General features: G+C 48.2%; 2 protein-coding genes and 13 non-coding genes across 15 annotated transcripts in view; 1 reads left to right on the plus strand and 14 right to left on the minus strand.

Annotated features, from left to right (window-relative positions):
• LOC146186257 (angiotensin-converting enzyme-like) overlaps nucleotides 1–18,827 on the plus strand; it is a 91,496-nt gene that overhangs the window by 50,529 nt on the left and 22,140 nt on the right. The gene's annotated exons all lie outside the window — the stretch shown is intronic.
• Nucleotides 1,618–8,483, minus strand: LOC146186275 (uncharacterized). The gene is made up of 3 exons (XM_084605819.1): nucleotides 8,294–8,483; nucleotides 7,816–7,998; nucleotides 1,618–2,869 (listed from the first exon to the last, which is right to left on the minus strand). Exons 1-3 carry the CDS (start codon nucleotides 8,481–8,483, stop codon nucleotides 1,836–1,838), a joined length of 1,407 nt encoding a protein of 468 aa, XP_084461945.1. The 3' UTR covers nucleotides 1,618–1,835.
• Nucleotides 3,275–3,346, minus strand: TRNAT-UGU (transfer RNA threonine (anticodon UGU)). Its single transcript has one exon. It is a non-coding gene; the product is annotated as a tRNA-Thr (tRNA).
• TRNAT-UGU (transfer RNA threonine (anticodon UGU)) lies at nucleotides 3,489–3,560 on the minus strand. Its single transcript has one exon. It is a non-coding gene; the product is annotated as a tRNA-Thr (tRNA).
• On the minus strand, nucleotides 3,702–3,773 carry TRNAP-UGG (transfer RNA proline (anticodon UGG)). Its single transcript has one exon. It is a non-coding gene; the product is annotated as a tRNA-Pro (tRNA).
• TRNAT-UGU (transfer RNA threonine (anticodon UGU)) lies at nucleotides 8,831–8,902 on the minus strand. The gene has a single exon. It is a non-coding gene; the product is annotated as a tRNA-Thr (tRNA).
• On the minus strand, nucleotides 9,045–9,116 carry TRNAT-UGU (transfer RNA threonine (anticodon UGU)). Its single transcript has one exon. It is a non-coding gene; the product is annotated as a tRNA-Thr (tRNA).
• TRNAT-UGU (transfer RNA threonine (anticodon UGU)) lies at nucleotides 9,258–9,329 on the minus strand. Its single transcript has one exon. It is a non-coding gene; the product is annotated as a tRNA-Thr (tRNA).
• On the minus strand, nucleotides 9,472–9,543 carry TRNAT-UGU (transfer RNA threonine (anticodon UGU)). The gene has a single exon. It is a non-coding gene; the product is annotated as a tRNA-Thr (tRNA).
• TRNAT-UGU (transfer RNA threonine (anticodon UGU)) lies at nucleotides 9,686–9,757 on the minus strand. Its single transcript has one exon. It is a non-coding gene; the product is annotated as a tRNA-Thr (tRNA).
• On the minus strand, nucleotides 9,900–9,971 carry TRNAT-UGU (transfer RNA threonine (anticodon UGU)). Its single transcript has one exon. It is a non-coding gene; the product is annotated as a tRNA-Thr (tRNA).
• On the minus strand, nucleotides 10,114–10,185 carry TRNAT-UGU (transfer RNA threonine (anticodon UGU)). Its single transcript has one exon. It is a non-coding gene; the product is annotated as a tRNA-Thr (tRNA).
• TRNAT-UGU (transfer RNA threonine (anticodon UGU)) lies at nucleotides 15,241–15,312 on the minus strand. The gene has a single exon. It is a non-coding gene; the product is annotated as a tRNA-Thr (tRNA).
• On the minus strand, nucleotides 15,454–15,525 carry TRNAT-UGU (transfer RNA threonine (anticodon UGU)). The gene has a single exon. It is a non-coding gene; the product is annotated as a tRNA-Thr (tRNA).
• TRNAT-UGU (transfer RNA threonine (anticodon UGU)) lies at nucleotides 15,668–15,739 on the minus strand. The gene has a single exon. It is a non-coding gene; the product is annotated as a tRNA-Thr (tRNA).

Genomic DNA, 18,827 nt, shown 5'->3' on the forward strand with positions numbered 1-18,827 from the left:
AGCAACAGACGCATGAGTTGCATCGCAGCATTCGAGCACACTTCTCGCTTTGTGAATGTTCTGAAAGATGGATCGCCCTTTAATACCGCACGTTTGGTGAGGGCCCACTAGTTCGCATATAACCGTTTGTAGTCTGCCAGCAAGCACCTTCATATAAATCTTGTAATCAACGTTTGTCAGAGCAATGGGCCTGTAAGACGACAACTGCCTAAGCTTATCTGGTTGGTCAGTTTTCGGAATAAGTACTGTGTGCGACGATCCGAAAGACGCAGGCAGTGCCTTCAGCTCATACGCTTCATTAAATAAGGCACACAACAAAGGAGATAGCTGTTGCTTGAACGCTTTATAAAAAGCCGCACTCAGGCCATCAGGCCCGGGTGATTTCCCAGGGTTTAAATTTTCTATTGCCTGCTGCACTTCTTTTTCGCTTATTGGCCGCTCCAGTCTTTCTTTTTGTTCGTCATCAATTTTTGGCATCGCGTCAAGAAAGGATTCTTTAAAACGGTCCAAATTAACCTCTCGGGACGAAAATAGCTCTTCATAATACTCTCGGAAAGCTTTCGCGATTCCTTCGTTATCGGTTTCTGTGCGTCCTGCCCAATCTACCTCTGCCACGTGATTTCGCCTTGCATTTGCTTTTTCTATTCCCAACGATCTTTTTGTCGGCGTCTCATCCATGGCCAATTTTTCCGCTCTCGCACGTACCAGTGCTCCGCGATAACGGTCTTCGTCATTCAGTTGAAGTCTTTGTTTTATTTTTCTAACGTCGTCCATGTATAACCCTGGCGTGTTACACTCCAGGGCTAACAATTTATCTAGCAAAGATCTTAAATGCATTTCATTTTGTTTTTCTTGAAACCGTATGCAGCTGGCCTTTTCTATAGCTTTGATTTTAATTTGTTGCTTACACAGTTCCCATTCTTGACCCAGTTCGTGGGTGTCCTCCTGACAAATATTACCAATTTCTTCTTCTACTAGTCTGGTGAACTGCTCGTCATTCAGCAGTTTATTATTTAACTTCCACAATTCCCAATTAAAACCGCTACCTCCCTTTCTTGGTCCAATTGTACACTGAACCATGCAGTGATCTGAGTACGTTACCGCCAAAACATGATAATCCTGGCATTTTGGAGCCAGTTCTGCGGCCACATAAATTCTGTCAAGGCGGGCGTGGCTAGCACCCTGAAAATGCGTATACTGAACCCGTCGCTCGCTCGTGAGACACTCTGCAACGTCTTCCAGTGCAAACTCGTCAATCAAGCGCGAAAGTACCTCTGTGCTACGATCCCTAAATGTACGAAGGCTAGTTTTGTCACCGGACCTCAGTACACAATTGAAATCTCCCAGTAAGACAAGTTGCTTATCCGTGTTTAAATACTCAACAAAATCAAAGAAAGCAGCCCTCTCATCAACTATCGTAGGTGCATATATACAAACAGCCCGCCACTCAGCCGAGCAAAAACTAAAATCAAGGACCACGCCCCGACCCGACGGAAAAGAAGCATGCGACTGCACTACAAGACCCGGCAACTTCTTCACAAACAGGACGCATCCAGCAGAAATACCGACTGCATGGCTGACAACTGCGTAAAACCGCGACGTGAAACGTTGCACCATGCTCTCGGTCTCTTGTTCGCCCTCGACTTTTGTCTCTTGAACTCCAAGTATATCGATGTCATTTTCATTTAAAAGGCGCAGGACTTGGCTCTGCTTCCTTTTCGCTGCTAGACCTCTCACGTTAAGGGTCGCAATCTTTAGTGACAGTTCATAAGCCATTTTCTTAGAGTGAAAAGAGGCCAAGAGCATGGTGCTTACCTCTCACGTCTAGCATGGCGCTAGACGCTTTCGTTGGCGCCAGAGCCATGAGGTTGGACTGGCAGACCTTGTGACAGGGGCGGCTTTTCGGCAGCTCTCCTGTCCGCCGAGACATTCGGTCTTGGTTTGAAGGTCGCCCTCCTCCCTATTGGCGTTTTTATCGGCGGCTCGTCGTTGCTAGCTGCCTCTGCCTGGCTTGTCTCACTTGTGCTCTCGTCGTGGGCACGCTTCGCAGGGCCTTGGACGTTGGTCGCTCGGCCGCTGCTCTTTTCAAGGGTTTCCTGTCGGCCCGCAGACTCCGGAAGTTCAGTTTTTGAGCTCTCGGCATCGCTCACACTTTCTTCCTCTGACGGTCCGTTGTTCGGTAGCGTGACTTCCTTGTCTGGCCTACTGAGTATCTCGTCACCGCCCCCCGGGGGCACTAACATGCCTGTCGTTGCTGTTAGCTTTTCAGCTTCTCCGACCCCCTTTGCGGCCTCTTCTGTCTCTGCGACATCCATTTGGTGCTCCGTCATGTCCGCCCTCGCTGTCGGTGCAGTGGCCACTGCATACGTTCGTACGCAATCTTCCTCGGAGTGGCCAAAACGCTTACATGTCGAACACCGCGGAATTTTACATTCCCGGCGCACATGACCGGTCCCGCGGCAGCGCAGGCACTGCATTGGCCGCCCAGGCACCACAACAAGGGCCAACTCCCCTGCTACTCTTATCTGGTGAGGCAGGTCTTCTATCCTCATCCCGGGCTTCAACTTCAGGAGTACGGCTCTCGTTGTGGAGCCCTTTTCGTGCACGCCCTGGACTCGCCACCGCTCACGGGTCACTTCGGTCACCTCACCGAAAGCCGCAAAAGCAGTTCGGATGTCCTCATCCGCCACGCCATGCAACATCCAGTGGAGCCGTAGCTTCACCTGTTGGTCCTCCGGGTCAATGACGATGCACCGTCGACCTTTCACTTGGAGCTCCTTGAAGGCTACCAGCCGCTTGGTTGCTTCAGTGCTGCTCAAAGTCACCGCCCAGACATGGTTTATTTGGTAAGCCCCCAAGGCCACCACGTCTGGGAGCGTACCAGTCTTGGCCAGGGCGTCCCGGAAATCTTCAACCCTGAAGGGTCGCACTCGTACGTCTCCGTGCAAAAAAACTGTGTTGAAAACAACACGTCCGGTGGGCAGATGCGGCAAAATGAGCTGATATTCCTTATCATCGATTGCGTTAAGCCTGTTACCGCGGCCAGCCTGGGCCGCAATCGCCGCTCCGCCGGAGCTCATGATTCTACGTCCGTACACGCCGGTGGCCGGAAGTAGAATGAGCTATAGCGGCGCTCGTTACAGCCGCTCCCTTCAGAGCAGACATTAGGGAAGCGCACTTGCATCGTTCGCTACTTCACGATCATTGATTCCACACTGTCACACTCTTGGCCACAATTACGCTCTTATGGTAAAGGGCAGCCGAAAGAAAATTGAGCCGCTAGTGAGGATTGAACTCACGACCGCTGGTTTACAAGACCAGCGCACTGCCACTGAGCTATAGCGGCGCTCGTTACAGCCGCTCCCTCCAGAGCAGACATTAGGGAAGCGCACTTGCATCGTTCGCTACTTCACGATCATTGATTCCACACTGTCACACTCTTGGCCACAATTACGCTCTTATGGTAAAGGGCAGCCGAAAGAAAATTGAGCCGCTAGTGAGGATTGAGCTCACGACCGCTGGTTTACAAGACCAGCGCACTGCCACTGAGCTATAGCGGCGCTCGTTACAGCCGCTCCCTTCAGAGCAGACATTAGGGAAGCGCACTTGCATCGTTCGCTACTTCACGATAATTTATTCCACACTGTCACACTCTTGGCCACAATTACGCTCTTTGGTAAAGAGCAGCCGAAAAAAAATTGAGCCGCCAGTGAGGATCGAACTCACGACCGCTGGTTTCCAAGACGAGCGCTCTGCCACTGAGCTATAGCGGCGCTCGTTACAGCCGCTCCCTCCAGAGCAGACATTAGGGAAGCGCACTTGCATCGTTCGCTACTTCACGATCAATTATTCCACACTTTTTGTTTCTTTATTGCAGATTTAGACGTTCAGATCAAGAGGTTACAAGAAACAAAACATGCTCGCCATGCTTTGGCTAACACGACTTTAAAATGTTTTGAGTGACATCAGTTCATCAAGTACAGATAACCATTGTGGTGGATCAGGCAGTACGCTGTACACATTTCTCAAGCGCACAACGCTCTCAATGAAATTTTCGCGAACCGGGCTAACAACCAAATCCGCGTGTTCAAACTGCATTCGAGTTTTCCACACAGCGTGGAGGCCCAGGAGCATAATCACGTCATACGATATTTCCTCCGAGTTATTCACAGGCAAGAAACGGATGCCGTATGGATCCAGAGGTTAACTGTTTTTTTTTTTTTTAAGTTCTTTGAAGGACATCCCAAAAAAAGATCGCGTCCCAGAAGTCTAGGAATACGTGTACTATTGTTTCCGGTTTCTTGCATTAAAGGCAGTCGGTGTTCCAGGGAATGAAGAATCCTTTATCTTGAAGCCATTTCTTAACTGGGAGGGTGTTGGTATGGAGCTTGAAAAAGAACGATTTAGCTGATGGTAGTATTGACATTTTCTTCACTCTTTCTAGGACGTCCTGTCCGGGACCTCCGCGATGTGTGGAACGGTACAAAGGTACAGGCGACATGGCGTCTACAAGGCCCCTATAGAGTATTGTCCTTGTAACAGTGGACAGGTACTGCTGGGAAAAACGTACATTCAAAAGCCTGTACGACAAAACTACTTCACGCAGGTACCCAGTCACACCTCCGCACATATTCTGAACAGTCGAAACGACGTATCCAGGGAGAAATATACCCAGCCTTACTTGCATAACTGTGCGGAGAAGGTATCATTTTGATCGCGTAAAAAAACAAAGCGCGACACGTTTTGTCGCAAAAACAAGTGAGCTAGGCCAAGGCCACCTTTCTTGACAGGCAAAAACAAATAAGTTCGACTGGACCGCTCCCAAGTCGAGGCCCAGATAAATATAGCAAAAACCCGGTGTATCTTTTGAATGCTTACCCTTGCAGCACACAACACATTTATGACGTACCAAATTTTGGATACCAGAAAAAGGTTGCAGACAGTGGCTCTTGAAAACATGGAAAGTTGCTTGCCTTGCCAGCCGTCAGCCTTCTCCTTTGCTCTCAATGTCTGATCTGCCCAGTAAGGTTCGGGCTCATGGTAATTTCCGAGAGGATAGGTACTGTGTTGGTAAGGTTGACCAAGTCAGCCGGCAAAACGTTTCTGGTGTGTCTACCCAATCACCTTGCCAGAAGCCATGACTCTCTTATCCCAGTTTATCTGGGCTCCAGTCGTATCACAAAACTTTTCGACCACATTAGTTGTCTCTGTAATACTCGCTTTGTCTGCGCAAAACGCCGCGATGTCATCCGCATACGCCAGAATTTTAACTTCTGCTTCCTGCAACTTATATCCTGTAATGCATGCATTATGTTCAATGGCCAAACAGTGGTTCAAGATAAGTGGCAAACAGCAGTGGCGATAGAGGGCATCCCAGTCTAACCAACGACAGCACGCACAAGCTATCAGTGAGCTCGTCATTAACAATAATTCGCGTTGTGCATTTTTTGTAAGCCATCTTGACACCTTCCGTAATGGCACTGCCCACGTTCATGTGCTCAAGTATGCAGTGCAATGCGTTGTGCGAGACACGATCGAAGGCTTTTGCAAGGTCAAGCTGTATCATCGCGACGCGACCACCAAGCGCGTCACAGCACTCGAGCACGCTTCGAGCCACGTCAACATTTGTCGTGATACTGCGGCCTTTAATGCCACAAGTCTGGTATGGCCCAATCAACGTTTTAATAACGCCTTGCAGTCGCCTTGAAAGAACTTTCGTGAATATTTTATAATCGACATTAGCAAGAGTTATTGGGCGATATGACCCAGGCAACAAACGTTTCTGAGCATCATCGGTCTTTGGGATTAGCACAACATGTGAAGTTGTGAAGGACAAAGGCAATCTTTTCCGGTCATACGCTTCGTTAATGACATGAGAAAGAAATTGGGCTAGCTCTGAGCAGAATGTTTTATAGAAAATGGCCCCTAAGCCACCAGGCCCAGGTGCTTTCCCGGCAGCTAGATCATTTATGGCACATTCTATCTCACTTGGTGTAATTGATTGTTCTAGTTGTGTCTTCACTTCTTCGTCAAGCTTTGGCATCAGTGGGAGGAATTCTTTTTGGAACCCATCTTTAAGGTCCCGTGGATGATTTAGAATTTCTTTAAAGTGCTCAGCAATCCCTTGCTTAATTTCATTTCTGTCCGACGTAATGTTGTCACCTATAGCTAGCTGGCGGATTTCCTTTTGATATGCGTATCTCTTCTCGTCTGAAAGAGCGCGTTTGGTTGGCATTTCATCCGCCCAAAGCTTCTCTGACCTTGATCTCACTACTGCCGCCTTGTATTTTTCCGTATCTATCTTTTCAAGCTCAGTTTTCTCTTCCTTTATTTCGTTAACATACAGAGCAGGTTCGGCATTCTCCATGCTAACAAAAAACTTCAGTTGATGGCGAAGCTTTGTTTCTGCTTCTTTCTGCTCGCGTCGGATGACACTACTTCTTTCAATAGCCCTTGTTTTTACTTTCTGCTTAAACTCTTCCCAATGAATGGCGCTCGCCTGTAGTCACATTTTTCAGTTCTTTCGTTACTGTGTCGACAAAAGCTTCATCATCCAAAAGCTGCGCATTCATTTTCCTCAAGTCCCAGCTAAAGATTCGTTTGCTCTGCGTCTTACCAAAGATGGCAGTTACCAAGCAGTGATCACTATATGCGACGGGTTTTACTTCGTACTCACTACACCAGGGCACCAATTCCGCAGAGACATACAATCTGTCTAGCCTTGCGTGGCTGTCTCGCTGGAAGTGGGTAAATTGCGGACGAGTACCGCAGGCAAAAACGCTACCAATATCTTCAAGGTCATAGTCATGCACCAACGTGTTCAACAATTCTGCACTCTTGTCACGAACACGCGAACATGTTGCGCGGTCGTCAACATTGCACACGCAGTTAAAGTCGCCCAGCAGTATAACAACTTTCTGAGAGTTTATATACGCCTCAAAGCGTTCAGATCGCCGCTCCATGTCAATATTCGGCGCATACACACAGATAACGCGGCACTCCAATTCGCCAAAGACTACATCGGCCACTAAGAGGCGCCCACTGTCACTTGAAAACACTGACTGCACGGTGATGCCAAAGCATTTCCGTATAAATATGGCGCAACCACCTGATCCACCAATTGCGTGAGAAATACACACATTAAAATGAGCTTGAAAATTGGACACCATTCGATCTGTGAGCTCCTGGCTCTCAATTTTTGTCTCTTGAACTCCCACTATATGTAAGTCCTTATCTAACAGAAGGCGACTCAGCTGGCATTGCCGTCTTCTTGCTCCGAGGCCCCGTATGTTTAACGTCGCTACCCGTAGCGCTCTTTCAATAACCGCCATGGCTACACGATAGAATGGTGCCCGCTACAACAGCCCGATGGTGTGTGCTCATGATACTGTACTGAGAAGCACGTCGACGGGCAGCAAAAAACAAAATAAAATAACCTTGCCGCCTCTTACCTAGTACAAATACAAACAACGAACCGCTTAGGGTGACAGCCATGGCGTTTACGCAAACCCCCCAACCACCTAAGTTATACAGAATACGTTTACGGAGGCGGTTTGCCCGCCTGCCGAGTATCGACCGGTATGTTCGGTCGCGGCTTCAAGGTATGCCTCCGCATACCTGTGGCTTTGGTCGGTGGCCAGTCTCCGCCCCCCCCCCCCCCCCCGTCTCCTGCGTCTCCACGCTGAGGGTCTTGTGTGGTCGTTTCCCCACCGGCGGGCAGGCTGAACTGGTAAGGGTTTCCATAACCTTAGGTTCTGATGTGTCGGGAGGCAGCTCAGTATCAACTGAGGTTTTAGACTCGGCACTCGGTCGAACAGTCCTGTGAAGGAGGTCGTTGGTGCTCTGCCGCGACCGCTTCAGCTCCGGGCGGCTCCTGCTGCGGCGGTGGTACCGCCGCCTTTCCGGACACCTCCGCTGTTACACTTGCCGCCGATGCTGCCTCCTCCATGTCCACCTCGTCCATGAGCAGGTTTGAGGTGCCTTCGCCGGTTGTCGTTCCTGTTATGTTGGCATTAGTTCACTCGCACTGGCTGCTCTCATGACCAAATCGTCGGCACGCACTGCACTTGGGAATGCGACATTCGCGACAAATGTGGCCCGTGCCATGGCACCGAAGGCAGAGTGGAACCCTGCCTGGCACGACTACGAGGGCACGACTACCGGCGACGCTCACCTGGTGTGGCAGGTCGTCGAGCTTTACGCCCGGCTTCAACTTCGAGGTGACCAGTCTTGTAGTTGAACCCTTATCAGCCAGGCCATGCACACGCCAACGCTCTCGGCCGACGTCTGTCACCTTCCCGAATGGCAAGCCGTACGTCGTCGTCGGGAATGCTGTGCAGCAGCGAATGCACTTTCATGCGAACGTCCTGGTTGTTAGGATCAATCACAATGCATCGGCACTTTTTCACTAGAAGCTCACCCTTGCCGACTATCTTTTTCACCGTTTCTTCGTCCTTGAAAGTCACCGCCCACACATGGCTCATGCGGTAGGCTCAGAGGGCAATCACATCCGGCAAGAGCGATAACTCGGCGAGCGCGTCGCGGAATTCTTCCGCCCTGTACGGGCGGGCCCCAACATCACAGTGTAAAAAAAGTGTATTCAAAACTAAACGCCCTGTTGGCAAACTAGGCAAAACAACTTGGTACTCGTTTTCCGAGGCCATATTCCTGTTACCGCGGCCCTGCTGGACCGCTGAAGCCGCTCCTGAGGAGCCCTGCATCCTGCGTCCGTTCACTAGCGTGGCCGGAAGCAGAATCTCATTTATTCCACACTGTCACACTCTTCGCCACAATTACGCTCTTATGGTAAAGAGCAGCCGAAAAAAAAATTAGCCGCCAGTGAGGATCAAACTCACGACCGCTGGTTTACAAGACCAGCGCTCTGCCACTGAGCTATAGCGGCGCTCGTTACAGCCGCTCCCTTCAGAGCACACATTAGGGAAGCGCACTTGCATCGTTCGCTACTTCAAGATCGTTTATTCCGCACTTCCACACTGTTCGCCACAATTACGCTCTTATGGTAAAGAGCAGCCGAAAAAAAATTTAGCCGCCAGTGAGGATCGAACTCACGACCGCTGGTTTACAAGACCAGCGCTCTGCCACTGAGCTATAGCGGCGCTCGTTACAGCCGCTCCCTTCAGAGCACACATTAGGGAAGCGCACTTGCATCGTTCGCTACTCCAAGATCGTTTATTCCGCACTTCCACACTGTTCGCCACAATTACGCTCTTATGGTAAAGAGCAGCCGAAAAAAATTTAGCCGCCAGTGAGGATCGAACTCACGACCACTGGTTTACAAGACCAGCGCTCTGCCACTGAGCTATAGCGGCGCTCGTTACAGCCGCTCCCTTCAGAGCGCACATTAGGGAAGCGCACTTGCATCGTTCGCTACTTCAAGATCGTTTATTCCGCACTTCCACACTGTTCGCCACAATTACGCTCTTATGGTAAAGAGCAGCCGAAAAAAAATTTAGCCGCCAGTGAGGATCAAACTCACGACCGCTGGTTTACAAGACCAGCGCTCTGCCACTGAGCTATAGCGGCGCTCGTTACAGCCGCTCCCTTCAGAGCACACATTAGGGAAGCGCACTTGCATCGTTCGCTACTTCAAGATCGTTTATTCCGCACTTCCACACTGTTCGCCACAATTACGCTCTTATGGTAAAGAGCAGCCGAAAAAAAATTTAGCCGCCAGTGAGGATCGAACTCACGACCGCTGGTTTACAAGACCAGCGCTCTGCCACTGAGCTATAGCGGCGCTCGTTACAGCCGCTCCCTTCAGAGCACACATTAGGGAAGCGCATTTGCATCGTTCGCTACTTCAAGATCGTTTATTCCGCACTTCCACACTGTTCGCCACAATTACGCTCTTATGGTAAAGAGCAGCCGAAAAAAAATTTAGCCGCCAGTGAGGATCAAACTCACGACCGCTGGTTTACAAGACCAGCGCTCTGCCACTGAGCTATAGCGGCGCTCGTTACAGCCGCTCCCTTCAGAGCACACATTAGGGAAGCGCACTTGCATCGTTCGCTACTTCAAGATCGTTTATTCCGCACTTCCACACTGTTCGCCGCAATTACGCTCTTATGGTAAAGAGCAGCCGAAAAAAAATCTAGCCGCCAGTGAGGATCGAACTCACGACCGCTGGTTTACAAGACCAGCGCTCTGCCACTGAGCTATAGCGGCTTTTTTTTTCTTTATTACCGACTTGGCAACTACAAAGATCGATGAAAAGTCGCATGGAATTAAAAACACAAGTCACTTTCTGACAGGTTTCTTGTGATAGAATGGATTAGGTCACATGAACTTGTCCAAGACTGGCAGCCATTCCGGGGGTTCAGATTGCCCTCCGAAAACATCACGCGTGTGCATTACACCTTCAACAAAATACTGATGGGCTGGGTGTACGACAACATGCTCATGGCGAACATCCATCCGCGTTCTCCATATGCTGTGCATACACAAGACCATTAATAAATCCCTGGGCACTTCTCCTGGCTGGGCGCATGGAAGGTAGCGTATGCCAAACGGCGTTATTGGTAAGTCCTTTTTAATAGTACGCTGTAGCACGTCCCACAAAAAAAGCGCATCGTGACAATCAAGGAAAATATGCTCTATGGATTCCAGCTTTTTGCAAAATAAACAGTCAGCAGACCAAGGCACAAAAAGGCCTTTACTTTCCAGCCATGGCTTCACCGGAAGAGTGCCGGTATGCAATTGAAGAAAGAGATATAGCGGACGATCTGATGGGCATTCTTTTCACTCTCTTCAACACGTCCCGCTCCGGACCCAAAGCATATACAGCGCGATAAAGAGGCACAGGTAAAAAGGTTTCCAATAAATCTTTGTACAGCCGTTTTCGCGTAACAGTACACATATACTCATTTGAAAATCTCGCCTTCACTATTTGGAAGGACGCGACAACTTCGCGAAGAAAAGCACTTAGAGCCATTGTCCCTGTAGACATAGTCGAAACTACATATTCCGGCAGTGAATCACACAATCGCACTTGGATTACCGTTCTAAGAAAAACACCGCTTTGTTCGCGCAAAAAAAAAAGAACCTGGTTACAATATGCTTTAAGTATAAATGTGACAATCCCAGTCCACCATTATGCACCGTATGAAACAGATTGCATCGACTGGTACGCCCCCATGTTGAAGCCCACACAAACGTGGCAAATACCCTATGCAGTTTTTGAACAGAGATTCTTGACATAGATAACACTTGCAGCATGTAAAAACTTTTTGCAACTAGGAACATATTGCAAACGGTAGCTTGGCGAACAGAGAAAAGTTATGTCCTCCCCATTTGTTTGTTTGGGTTTTCACTTGCTCAACTTCACCTGCCCAACATTCCTTGCTTTCACGGTAATGCTTTAGTGGCACACCAAGGTAATTGCCTGGCGTTATTGTCCATTACATACTGGAGAACAGTTCAGGCGCGTATTGCCAGTTTCCGTGCTAAAATCCTAAACACTTTGCCCAACTAATTTCACTTCCACTTGCAGTGCAAAAAGCAGTGGCTTCTTGCACACTCTCATGGTCAGTACAAAAAACCGCAATATCGTCCGCGTATGCCAAAAACCGAACTTCACTTTGAAAAAATCTATAACCGCGTATGTTTGGCCTTGTAAGCAATCTTAAACAGAAAGGCTCTAGATAAAGCGCAAACAAAAGGGGAGACAGAGGACAGCCTTGCCTTACTGACGACTGAACAGGTATACGATCGGTTAAATGCTTATTCACGACCAGTCTCGCTGAACAGCACTCGTAAACCATTTTCACGCCCTTTGTAATCACGGAACCAGCATTGACATACTCTAAAACAGGGAACAAAATTTCATGTACCACTTTATCAAATGCTTTGTGGAGGTCTAATTGCATCATGGCTACGTGGTCATGCATCGCGTCACAACATTCGAGTACACTCCTTGCTGCGTGTATGTTAGTAAAAATGGTCCTTCCTTTTATACCGCATGTCTGATGTGGGCTTACAAGAGAAGTAATTACACGTTGGAGTCGTCGCCCTAATACTTTCATGTAAATTTTATAGTCAACATTCGTTAGACTTATAGGACGGTAAGACGCTACAGACTGAAGCTTAACTGGGTCATCTGTTTTCGGGATTAGTACTACGTGTGACATTCGAAAAGACGGAGGAGGTACGTTCTTTTCGTAACATTCACTAATAACTCTTTCCAGTAAAACAGCCATTTCAGTTGGAAAGGCCTTGTATATGGCAGCACCAAGACCATCTGGTCCGGGTGACTTATTGGAATTTAATTCCCCGATAACGGCCTCAGTTTCCTCGGAAGTAATACTTGATTCAAGTGTCTGCGCCACTTCGTCTTCTACTCTTGGCATCAGCGAAAGAAAGTCTTTTCTGAAGCGTTCAATGTCCGGTGTTTTCAGGCTAAACAATCCGCTGTAAAATTCTACAAACGCCCGTTCAATCGTTTTTTTTTCCGAGGTAACTACGTTCTGATAGCAGATTTCTTTTATCTCTTTTGACACTGCGTACCTTTTTTCGTCACTAAGTGCCCTTTTCGTGGGCGTCTCTCCGAGCCACAATTTTTCGCTGCGTGCCCTTATCACCGCACCGCGATACTTCTCTTCGTCTATCACCTCAAGTTTGGTTTTGATCTTTTTTATATCTTGGGCGAACAAGCCAGGCTTAACGCTCTCCATGCTAAGCATGTGTTCAAGTGGGCTACGAAGTTCTTTTTCTTGTTCTCTTTCTTTACGTCGGAGAGTGCATGCTCGGTCAATAGCAGCTATCTTTATATCGCACTTAAACTGCTCCCATGCTTGTATAAAATTAGAGACATTTTGTAACATATGCTTAATATATTCTTTAACTTTAGTGGTCAATTCTTCATCCAGCAGCAGTTTTTCATTAAATTTCCATAGCTCCCAATTGAACTTTGTTGCCTTACTTTTCATGCCTAGAGTAATCATTACGAGGGAGTGGTCACTAAAGCTCATGGGAAGTGTTTGATATTCCGAGCACAAGGGCACACAATCAATGGGAACATATATACGGTCCAACCTTGCATGACAGCTACCTTGAAAGTGCGTGAACTTTGCTTGGCCTTCATGCGTCATTATACAGCCAGCATCTTCAAGCTCTGCCTCAATAACAATGTCAGTAAGTAACTCTGCACTCTTGTCACGAAGGACACGGTCTGTTGTTCTATCTTCCGGTCTACAGACACAGTTGAAGTCTCCAAGCAGGAGAACACGCCTCTCATGTATTAGGAAGGATTTCATATAGTGAAAAAACTCTTCCCGCTCAAACGTTCTAGTCGGCGCATAAACGCAGATCACTCTCCAGTCCAATCCAGAAAAACTGAAATCACATATCAATAGCCGCCCACTCTCACACGAGAACACAGACTGCACACACTCTATGCAATTTCGAATGAAAATGACACATCCCCCCGATCTTCCAACCGCATGACAAACGCAAACACTATATCTAGAACGATATATTTCAGCCATTTTCTCTGTTTGTTGTTCGCTTTCCATTTTGCTCTCTTGAACTGCTAGCACATCAATTTCATTTTCCAGCAGAAGGCGGTTCACCTGCTGTTGTCTCCGACGCGTTGACAGCCCCCTCACATTTAGCGTGGCTACGCGCAAGCTAGTGGATAAATAGGTCGCCATCTCAAGAAATTATAAATCGCGAAACATTTCACTTACATCTCTTCTGCAGAAAGACAGCATTGCGGTTGAACTGTTGTATGGAATGACCATTCTTCCGTTTTGGCGAGTCTGTCCGTCGTTCCAAGCGCTGCTCCAGATCAAGGACCGGGCTTGTGACGTCTCGACCGAAAAGGGTACCCCCGCTATGGCGGAGGCACAGGTGACACAGTTCTCTGGTCTGGGGGCATGTTTGGCCTTGGCTTGAAGGACGCCCGGCGAAGGGGGGCCGCCTTCAGTGGAGGCTGTCCGTTTTCCGCTCCTCCTTGGGTTGATCCCTCGTTGACACTGTCTTCGTGCAGACGCTTCACAGGCAAGGTAGAAGCAGCTGGCATCTCAGCTTCAGTGTCCCCCTGTTCCTCACTGTGTTGCGTAGCCGAAGCTGGGCTTGCAGCACTGGCATTGCCGTCTTCTTTCGTGGGTGTCTCGGTCCCAGCAACATTCGGCAACGGAATAATCACATCTGACTCACAGTGTTCTTTAAGGGCAGGGGTCTTCTCAGAGGATTCTTCTTTCTGCTCTGCATCCTCAGTGATTCCACTGCTAGGTTCATCGGCGTCCACTGCGTCCATCAAGTGCTCGCCTGCCGCTTCACTCGGCACGGGGCCTGCAACGTTGGCATACGTGCGCACACACTGGGACTCATCATGGCCGTAGCGACGACACAGCCCGCAGCGCGGCACACGACACTCACGACGTGTATGTCCTTTCGCGCGGCACCGGAGGCAAAGCGGGGCTCTGCCTGGGACGTGGACGAGTGCGACGTCCTCGGCGACCCGAAGCTGATGCGGCAGGTCCTCAATGGTAACGCCCACTTTTAGCTTCAGCGTGACCGTTCGAGTCGTTGAAGCCTTGTCGACACACCCTTGCACTTTCCCCTTCTCTCTTGATATTTCCGCAACTTTTCCAAAAGCCGCCAACGCCGCTCGCACATCATCGTCGTGCACGCCGTGAAGCAGCCAGCAAAGTTTCAACCTGATGCCTTGGTTACAGGGGTCAATGACCACGCATCGGTGTTCCTTCACTTCCAAAGCTTGAGCTTGCAAAATCTTTGCTTTCGCCTCTTCACCTTTAAACGTTCCCGCCCACACGTGATTCATTTGGTATGCCCCAAGGGCAACCACTTCTGGCAGCAGTGAAAGGCGACGAGGGAGTCTCGAAAGTGCTCCACCCGGTGCGGCCTGGCTTTTATGTCGCCGTGCAAAAAAACAGTGCACAAAACACTCGAACCTGTAGGCAGATGCGGTAGAACCAGTTCATAATCCTTGGCAGGCAATTCCGTGTTCCTGATACCACGGCCCAGCTGGGCCGCTGAATCCGCACCTTGGGAGCCCATGATAATCACGTCCGTCACGCTCGGTGGCCGGAAGTGGAATCCACTGAGCTATAGCGGCGCTCGTTACAGCCGCTCCCTTCCGAGCAAACATTAGGGAAGCGCAATTGCATCGTTCGCTACTTCACGATTATTTATTCCACACTGTCACACTCTTGTCCACAATTACGCTCTTATGGTAAAGAGCAGCCGAAAAAAAAATTTAGCCGCCAGTGAGGATCGAACTCACGACCGCTGGTTTACAAGACCAGCGCTCTGCCACTGAGCTATAGCGGCGTTCGTTATAGCCGCTCCCTTCAGAGCAGACATTAGGCAAGCGCACGTGCATCGTTCGCTACTTCACGATTATTTATTCCACACTGTCACACTCTTGGCCACAATTACGCTCTTATGGTAAAGAGCAGCCGAAAAAAATTTAGCCGCCAGTGAGGATCGAACTCACGACCGCTGGTTTACAAGACCAAAGCTCTGCCACTGAGCTATAGCGGCGCTCGTTACAGCCGCTCCCTTCAGAGCAGACAATAGGGAAGCGCACTTGCATCGTTCGCTACTTCACGATTATTTATTCCACACTGTCACACTCTTGGCCACAATTACGCTCTTATGGTAAAGAGCAGCCGAAAAAAAATACAGCCGCCAGTGAGGATCGAACTCACGACCGCTGGTTTACAAGACCAGCGCTCTGCCACTGAGCTATTGCGGCGCTCGTTACAGCCGCTCCCGTCAGAGCAGACATTAGGGAAACGCACTTGCATCGGTCGCTACTTCACGATCATTTATTCCACACAGTCACACTCTTGGCCACAATTACGCTCTTATGGTAAAGAGCAGCCAAAAAAAAAAAAAAAACGCCAGTGAGGATCGAACTCACGACCGCTGGTTTACAAAACCAGCGCTCTGCCACTCAGCTATTTTTTTTTCTTTATTACCGACTTGGCAACTACAAAGAACGATGAAAAGTCGCATGGAATTAAAAACACAAGTCACTTTCTTACAGGTTTCTTGTGATAGAATGGATAAGGTGACATGAGCTTGTCCAAGACTGGCAGCCATTCCGGGGGTTCAGATTGCCCTCCGAAAACATCACGCGTGTACATTACACTTTCAACAAAGTATTGATGGGCTGGGTGTACGACAACATGCTCATGGCGAACATCCATCCGCGTTCTCCATATGCTGTGCATACACAAGACCATCAATAAATCACTGGGCACTTCTCCTGGCTGGCCGCATGGAAGGTAGCGTATGCCAAACGGCGTTATTGGTAAGTCCTTTTTAATAGTGCGTTGTAGCACGTCCCACAAAAAAACCGCATCGTGACAATCAAGGAAAATATGCTCTATGGTTTCCAGCTTTTTGCAAATTAAACAGTCAGCAGACCAAGGCACGAAAAGGCCTTTGCTTTCCAGCCATGGCTTCACCGGAAGAGTGCCGGTATGCAATTGAAAAAAGAAAGATTTAACGGACGATCTGATGGGCATTCTTTTCACTCTCTTCAACACGTCCCGCTCCGGACCCAAAGCATATACAGCGCGATAAAGAGGCACAGGTAAAAAGGTTTCCAATAAATCTTTGTACAGCCGTTTTCGCGTAACAGTACACATATACTCATTTGAAAATCTCGCCTTCACTATTTGGAAGGACGCGACAACTTCGCGAAGAAAAGCACTTAGAGCCATTGTCCCTGTAGACATAGTCGAAACTACATATTCCGGCAGTGAATCACGCAATCGCACTTGGATTACCGTTCTAAGAAAAACATCGCTTTGTTCGCGCAAAAAAAAGAACCTGGTTACAATCTGCTTTAAGTATAAATGTGACAAGCCCAGTCCACCGTTATGCACCGTATGAAAAAGATTGCATCGACTGGTACGCTCCCATGTTGAAGCCCACACAAACGTGGCAAATACCCTATGCAGTTTTTGAACAGAGATTCTTGACATAGATAACACTTGCAGCATGTAAAAAATTTTTGCAACTAGGAACATATTGCAAACGGTAGCTCTTGCGAACATAGAAAAGTTATGTCCTCCCCATTTGTTTGTTTGGGTTTTCACTTGCTCAACTTCACCGGCCCAACATTCCTTGCTTTCACGGTAGTGCTTTAGTTGCACACCAAGGTAATTGCCTGGCGTTATTGTCCATTGCATACTGGAGAACAGTTCAGGCGCGTATTGCCAGTTTCCGTGCCAAAATCCTAAACACTTTGGCCAACTAATTTCACTTCCACTTGCAGTGCAAAAGGCAGTGGCTTCTTTTACAACTTCTTGCACGCTCTCATGGTCAGTACAAAAAACCGCAATATCGTCCGCGTATGCCAAAACCCGAACTTCACTTTGAAAAAATCTATAACCGCGTATGTTTGGCCTTGTAAGCAATCTTAGACAGACAGGCTCCAGATAAAGCGCAAACAAAAGGGGAGACAGAGGACAGCCCTGCCTTACTGACGACTGAACAGGTATACGATCAGTTAACTGCTTATTCACGACCAGTCTCGCTGAACAGCACTCGTAAACCATTTTCACGCCCTTTGTAATCACGGAACCAGCATTGGCATACTCTAAAACAGAGAACAAAATTTCATGTACCACTTTATCAAATGCTTTGTGGAGGTCTAATTGCATCATGGCTACGTGGTCATGCATCGCGTCACAACATTCGAGTACACTCCTTGCTGCGTGTATGTTAGTAAAAATGGTCCTTCCTTTTATACCGCATGTCTGATGTGGGCCTACAAGAGAAGTAATTACACTTTGGAGTCGTCGTCCTAATACTTTCATGTAAATTTTATAGTCAACATTCGTTAGACTTATAGGACGGTAAGACGCTACAGACTGAAGCTTAACATGGTCATCTGTTTTCGGGATTAGTACAATGTGTGACATTCGAAAAGACGGAGGAGGTACGTTCTTTTCGTAGCATTCACTAATAACTCTTTCCAGTAAAACAGCCATTTCAGTTGGAAAGGCCTTGTATATGGCAGCACCAAGACCATCTGGTCCGGGTGACTTATTGGAATTTAATTCCCCGATAGCGGCCTCAATTTCCTCGGAAGTAATACTTGCTTCAAGTGTCTGCGCCACTTCGTCTTCTACTCTTGGCATCAGCGAAAGAAAGTCTTTTCTGAAGCGTTCAATGTCCGGTGTTTTCAGGCTAAACAATCCGCTGTAAAATTCTACAAACGCCCGTTCAATCGTTTTTTTTTCCGAGGTAACTACGTTCTGATAGCAGATTTCTTTTATCTCTTTTGACACTGCGTACCTTTTTTCGTCACTAAGTGCCCTTTTCGTGGGCGTCTCTCCGAGCCACAATTTTTCGCTGCGTGCCCTTATCACCGCACCGCGATACTTCTCTTCGTCTATCACCTCAAGTTTGGTTTTTATCTTTTTTATATCTTGGGCGAACAAGCCAGGCTTAACGCTCTCCATGCTAAGCATGTATTCAAGTGTGCTACGAAGTTCTTTTTCTTGTTCTCTTTCTTTACGTCGGAGAGTGCATGCTCGGTCAATAGCAGCTATCTTTATCTCGCACTTAAACTGCTCCCATGCTTGTATAAAATTAGAGTCATTTTGTAACATATGCCTAATATATTCTTTAACTTTAGTGGTAAACTCTTCATCCAGCAGCAGTTTTTCATTAAATTTCCATAGCTCCCAATTGAACTTTGTTGCCTTACTTTTCGTGCCTAGAGTAATCATTACGAGGGAGTGGTCACTAAAGCTCATGGGAAGTGTTTCATATTCCGAGCACAAGGGCACACAATCAATGGGAACATATATTCGGTCCAACCT

This window comes from Amblyomma maculatum, chromosome 6 (assembly GCF_055883805.1).
Source record: "Amblyomma maculatum isolate TAMU_Amacu chromosome 6, ASM5588380v1, whole genome shotgun sequence".
Taxonomy (NCBI): domain Eukaryota; kingdom Metazoa; phylum Arthropoda; class Arachnida; order Ixodida; family Ixodidae; genus Amblyomma; species Amblyomma maculatum.

Excerpts from the sequence above, each read along its gene's own strand:
- LOC146186275 (XM_084605819.1), bottom strand. The coding sequence starts at position 8,483 with ATGAGCCATGTGTGGGCGGTGACTTTCAAGGACGAAGAAACGGTGAAA. Across the intron at positions 7,999-8,293 it reads ACGGCTTGCCATTCGGGAAG|GAACGACAACCGGCGAAGGC; the intron begins GTGACAGACGTC and ends CCAACATAACAG. Across the intron at positions 2,870-7,815 it reads ACGACCTCCTTCACAGGACT|ACGTGGTGGCCTTGGGGGCT; the intron begins GTTCGACCGAGT and ends GTACGCTCCCAG.